The following is a 6,152-nucleotide window of genomic DNA, read 5'->3' on the forward strand; positions in this document are numbered from 1 at the left end:
AGAGGCCGGGTGGCGGAGGCGGAGTGGCGGCTGCTGAAACGGCGGCACACGGCGGCGGCGAAGCTGGGGAGCCGAAACAGGGGAAGGCGCCGGGGAAAGAAAAACAGGGGGAAATGGGAGGTCGCGCGGCGGCCGAAGGCAGCACGGTGGCGTCGCGGGTGGCCGGGCGACGGAGGACAGGCCGGCGGGCAGCTGGGCAGCGCCGGGCCGCGGCTGACGCAGCGGCGAGCTGCTGCTCGCGTGCAGCGCGGGCAGGCCGGCGACAGGCGGTCGCAGGCGACGAGCGGCGGCGCGGCTTGGTCGGGCGACGGCGGCGTAAGGCAGACAGCGAGCGGTGGCTGGGCTGGTCTCGGCGAGCAGCGGTCGGCGTCGGGCAGCAAGGAGGAGGAAGCAGAAGCCGCGGCCAAAGAAGAAGAAGGGGAAGAAGAAGAAGGAGAGAGGAAAGAGGAGAGAGAGAGAGAGAGAGAGAGGAGAGGGGACAGGTCTGCATGCAGAGAGAGAGAGGAGAGGGGACGTGACCAGGGGAAGCGTGCGGCAGAGAGGAGAGAGAGAGAGGAAGTCAAACGTAATCGAGTGCAATTTTACGGCTCATATTCGCACTCAAAGTCGGTCCAACGGCCTGCGAAAATTCTAATTAATAATTTAAGAAAAAGGCCAGAAAATATTAATTAAAACACACTACGACGGAGATTTATTAATTTAAATTCGCACCCGGTTCAAATTTCACTTTTCACTTATCCCGGGCAATATCGAGGCTGGCCACAATAATATCGACACCGTCCAATTAAATTCATCACAAAACTTTCAGAAATTCGACATCAAAGTTTGGGCTCTAAATAACGGCAAAATTCGATCGAGTGCAATTCTAGCGAAATCTCTAATTTAAAAAGAAATAACCCAAGAGTGATCAGTTCCGGACAAAATTTTATTATAAGCGCACTGGCGAAATACCCATTTTATAAATCTCAAAAATAGGCCGAAATTCGGAATGTCACATCATAGTATTAACCCTTTTTTTAAAGGATAAAGAGACATGAAATTGATTTACAAAATAGATAAACAATACAATGTGACAAACACTTATTGAATGCTTAAGCATGTTTCGCTCGTCAACAAAGCTTGGCAAGCAAGGTCTTCCTAAATCCTTCTCATTCACTCCACCTGAAATGCAACAGCCTTCTCCGGTTGAAGCTTCATCCTCTCTAAATAGGACTTTCCATTAAGCTTTTGGGAAAAGAAGCCTTGGACATATTTCTCCATCTTTATCCTTCTAAATAACGCTGGACTTTCTGTAGTCGTCAGAGATTGGATTGGGCCAATTTCTGAGTCCAGCTTAGGGTTGAAGAACATGGCAATTGAGATCCTTTCTCTTGTGGAATTGACGGTGGCTCTGTGCTCGATGCTGTTGTAAAGACCATTGCTAAGAATCTACAATTATAAGCAAAGGAAAATCATATCAGATACGAGTGCAAACGGGCTGGGCTTCAACGAAATTTTCGGCCCGGCTCGGGAAAAGAAAAATTGGGCCCAGTAGCCTGGCCCGATTGAATCTTAGCCTGAAAAAACTGGTCCGAGCTGACCAGGCCGATTTGGTCTTTCGTGCTTTCGGATTAATTTGAATACTCCTAGTAAATTCACCAAATACTCGTATGATATGTTCATGGTTGTTGAAATTTATATGAAATGCCTTTTTATGACAAGATGCCCTAGTATTGACAATGGATCTGGGGCGAATGGTCCACTGAACAAATTCAAGACTAATGTTTGATAGGAAGGAATAGAAACGAAATTGGGGTCTCAAGAGTTTTGAAAGTTGTCCTACACCAACACCATGTAGAAGTTGTGAGACCTTACAACCTGTTTAAGTTGATTTTTACCCTTTTTTTTGCGTCTAATCTAAATCTTGTGCTTCACACAATTTGACCTTTTTGAAATAAAAAATACTTGAAATTTCCACAATATACAAATATTGACATGTAAATTCACACGTAATTTTTTAAATTCTTGAAATTTATATGATACTTTAAATTTTAGCAGAAATCAAGAAAATACGTTTTACTAAATCTTGAACAAACGAACTCCAAAACCTTAATTGGTAGATGGATACATGATTCAATATTTAAATCATCTAATGATCAATGACATTGTCATCGAAATCTAAATTATTTGAACCTAGCAGAAGGTAAGGATAATAGTCATCATCACATACCTCCAAACGAAACTCATTTAATAATGATGCACTATGTTGTTCGAGTTAATTAACATGCTTTTAGCTAAAGGGGCAAAAAATATCATTTAGACTCAATATGTGGTGATGTGACATGAAAACTTATGTTATGTCAAGCGACCTAAAGTGGTCTAATAAGTTCTATAAGCGAGGTCTAGTAAAATGAGTCTAGACAATACATATCGACTAAACGGCCAAAATAGTCGGCATTCTTTAGTAAGAGAAAAAAAATAAACAAGTTAAAAATTCCAAAATTGAAGGAGAAAGTTTGCCAAAGCAAAAAAAAAAAGGTACCTCCATGACATCTCCCACATTCACCACAAATGCATTTGGCAGAATTTGAATAGATGTCCATGCTCCATTCATTTTAATTTGGAAGCCATTGATACCATTGATTTGGTGGAGGATGGTGATGCCGGTAGCATCTGAGTGCGGTGTTAGCCCAACAACAAGCTCTGGCTGTGGGCACGGAGGATAGTATGTCATCCTCATAGTTTGAATGCCGTCCTCAAATAATTCTTTCATCTCATTCATCTCGATGTCTAAACATTTTGAAATCAAGCGAAGTAGCTGCATGGCTAGCTTTTGTGTCTCCTTAATGTAAGAGTCTAAGGTGTTTCTGCATGTGAAAGGAAGGTATTAAGTATTATTGTCATAGTCCACAAATTGTGGAAGGTTCTTGTATGTGCTAATATGACATGTGAGCGAACTCACATGTAGCGTTGGATCAGGCGGATCCCATGTGAGGCCCACCTTATCCAATGATGCATGTGAGTTGGGTGCAAATGCTCCAGATGCAATCATGAATTGAGAGGAAGAGATTAGATTTTCTAGGTTATAATTTACATGTAGGAAGCCTATTATTCACTGCCTTTTAGTCCCAAAATCACTAAAAGTTTTGTAGAAGCCCACAAGTGTATCTTCCTAGCTCTATACATATTGTGCTTTTAAGCAAGATCTAATATAGGTACCATAGATTTCAAGGATATCAACTAGCAATTATCTTGACAATGTACACAACCATTACATCTATGTAACACGTGCTTTTTTGCATGTATAAAGACTCAGAAACAACCTGAGTGACAAAGGAAGCTCCGGAAAGAGATGAGGTCTCCTTTTGGCGACGGGGTTGGTTATCATAAAAAACCTGTCACCCCAATCAAGCTTTTCTTCTGATTGCACTACACTGCCATAACCTTCGACCTCTCCTGACCTTATCCCAAATTTCATTTTCTCCGACAAGGGAAGCTTGAAAAATTCTTCAATTTCATGCCTTAGATCCTCCAACAGAGAAGGGCCTATCCCGTGGTTAATCAACTGCATGCACAGATTTCAATTTTAAGATTCTAACCTTTCATAATACAGTCTTGAACTTTTTTAGAAAATTTCCAATATAGTCTTGATTATCACGTCCTCACCCTTTCCCTTTGTGAAAATATATTTGATTTCTTATGTGACATTGTTCAGAAATTACCACGTAGAAAATAGTCTTCATAAGTATATATCATCAATTTATATAATATATGCTATTGGTGAAGGGGGCTATGGCCATGCTACCCTTTCTTATAATTGATCCGTTAAACTAATGCCAAGTGTAAACTAATTTACGAAAAATCATACATAAAATAATGTTACAAGCTTTTGTTACATGTCAAACATGATTCACTTATTCAATATATCGATTTTGAATTTCAGTTGTAGTATAAGTAGCATTAATTTTGATCAGTTATATAAGATATGCTTAACTCAAATATCTACACCTGCTAGTATATTTTCTTATCATAAGTCAAATCAATGTGCTTGTTAGATAACCAACGATGATGAGTTAACATAATGTGACTTACAAATGCGCGAGATTATTATTAAGTCATACGAATTGTTGGTCCATCTATGATGCATTCCGGGACCATAATGGTTAAAATAAATCAAGACGGATTTATTTTCTTCGATTGATATCTTACTAATTAATATACTACAAGACACCTTTGACTGGACTGTTTCAAAGACTCTTGGTAGGATTTGAATTTATATTCATATGGATGACATGATACTAAATATTTATCCACGCCTTACGCAGAATTTTTTAATTTATTACGAAAATAAAGAGAAGAAGATACATAACATAGAACTAAAATAAATGAAAGATAAACTAATTATTTATAGGCGGTCTTTTTGTAAAAGTATATATGTAAGGGGAAGAACCGGTTTGTTTATATGAAAAAAATAAATTATTTATTAGAGGTAGTCTTTCTAGAAATATAAATATGTAAAAGGAAGAACCGGTTTTTTATCATCTAAAAATAAAAATAAATAAATAAACAACACAATAAAAGGAGCATAAGATTTTATATTCATATGCTAGAATAAAGAAGGACAATAACAACACTTGGCAAAACTTTAAAGAAAGCATAGTAAGATTAGATGAGCCGTAATACTTATATATCCACAAATGCACATCTCCAAATTCTAAACCTCACGCTCACCCAAAACACTCAAAACCAACTAAAACCCAAATGACGCAAATCCTAAGCAAGAGGCTAAAATAAGTTTGCGACGATTTCTCAATGTGGGGTTCTACTTAGAAGCATGTGAATAGTATTTGCAAAAACAGAGACATGTAAGTGATCATTGGGTGTAGTATGTTTTTGATATTGTCCTTGTTTTTTCTTTTGGCTTTTTAGCAAGAAAGGAAAGAAAGAAAATAACAATAAATTGCTTAGCTGAGCAATTCTCTTGCCATGCTCACATGCTCGTGAAAAAAACAAACTGCACAGTACGATATTGTACCACATACGTACTCAATATCCGACATACAAAAAGTTCACGGGAACCAAGTCAATCTTGCTACCATCTCCAAGAATTGAAACCTGGGTCATATACAAAAAAATGAAGAAAAACTGCGCGATGCATTGAATGCATTTGCATACCATGTAGCTAAGCCTTTGGACATCGTGGGGTTCATTTAGGCTGACCAACCAACGGTGTCGGAGGGTTCACGTTGCAGGGTGGAGTTTCTATTTTAGCCTGGCTTTCAATCGAATACTTTTAACAAAATTTGAGACGACATGGGCTTGAAAGATAGAGAAGAGGGAGTTCGAGAAAACCTGAAAGAGACCCAAGTCTTTACAAGCCTCATGCAATTTCTCCAATTCATGATCACCCACAGTTTGGTCCGAGGACAATTTCCCCAAGTCAATGATCGAAACGATTGGCTTTTGAGTGCTGCCATTGTCGAGGAGGATTTGTGGTTCTTGGTCGCGACGAACATACCTCTCTGGAACGGTCTCCATGGTTTCTTTGATGAGCTCTTGAACGCTCACCATGGAAGAACCAGCATGGAGAGGTGGTACTTGTGATTCCATTTCTTTTATTTGATGCTGAACTCGCTCTTGCATGACGCTACTTATAGTGAGAGAGAGAGAGAGGGGGTAAAAAATCGGTAAATTGTGAGTGGACATTTGTACAAACGGGTCATATTCAAAGATCAAGAACAGCTTGTTACATTACTTAATATACCGCTTTTTAAATCAGTTTTAGTAAAAAATAAGTCAGTTAAATACATGAAAGGTCTTTCTTGATCTTGAATCTTTTGGAATTACGAAGGATGTACCTATCAATTCAACCATTAATATCAGTTCACACAGAAAGGTCTTTCTCGATCCAGGAAAAAGTTGCAAAGTAGCAAGTACGTGGAAAATTCAAGGAAATTGGCTTCTAGAAAAGGTTTCCATTCAGATTCAGAACTTGATAATTAAAGCTTCACATATCTCTCTCTCTCTCTCTCTCTCTCTCTCTCTCTCTCTCTCTCTCTCTCTCTCTCTCTCTCTCTCTCTCTCTCTCTCTCTCTCTCTCTCTCTCTCTCATCTTCAACCGAGCCAGATCTGGGCTTGTAGAGTTAGATCTATCTGTCCCATATTCAACCAAG

General features: G+C 39.3%; 1 protein-coding gene across 1 annotated transcript; it reads right to left on the bottom strand.

Annotated features, from left to right (window-relative positions):
• Nucleotides 1-1,054: 1,054 nt before the first annotated feature.
• LOC115661654 (codeine O-demethylase-like) lies at nt 1,055-5,613 on the bottom strand. Its single transcript, XM_030583885.2, has 4 exons — nt 5,332-5,613; nt 3,303-3,544; nt 2,522-2,846; nt 1,055-1,428 (listed from the first exon to the last, which is right to left on the bottom strand). The coding sequence occupies exons 1-4, from the start codon at nt 5,587-5,589 to the stop codon at nt 1,153-1,155; spliced, it is 1,101 nt and encodes a 366-aa protein (XP_030439745.2). The 5' UTR covers nt 5,590-5,613; the 3' UTR covers nt 1,055-1,152.
• Nucleotides 5,614-6,152: the final 539 nt, after the last annotated feature.

This window comes from Syzygium oleosum, unplaced genomic scaffold (assembly GCF_021117445.2).
Source record: "Syzygium oleosum isolate NSW1041296 unplaced genomic scaffold, Sole_v2.1 Sole_v2.24, whole genome shotgun sequence".
Taxonomy (NCBI): domain Eukaryota; kingdom Viridiplantae; phylum Streptophyta; class Magnoliopsida; order Myrtales; family Myrtaceae; genus Syzygium; species Syzygium oleosum.

Excerpts from the sequence above, each read along its gene's own strand:
- LOC115661654 (XM_030583885.2), bottom strand. The coding sequence starts at position 5,589 with ATGGAATCACAAGTACCACCTCTCCATGCTGGTTCTTCCATGGTGAGC. Across the intron at positions 3,545-5,331 it reads AAGACTTGGGTCTCTTTCAG|TTGATTAACCACGGGATAGG; the intron begins GTTTTCTCGAAC and ends CTGTGCATGCAG. Across the intron at positions 1,429-2,521 it reads ATGTGGGAGATGTCATGGAG|ATTCTTAGCAATGGTCTTTA; the intron begins GTACCTTTTTTT and ends TTATAATTGTAG.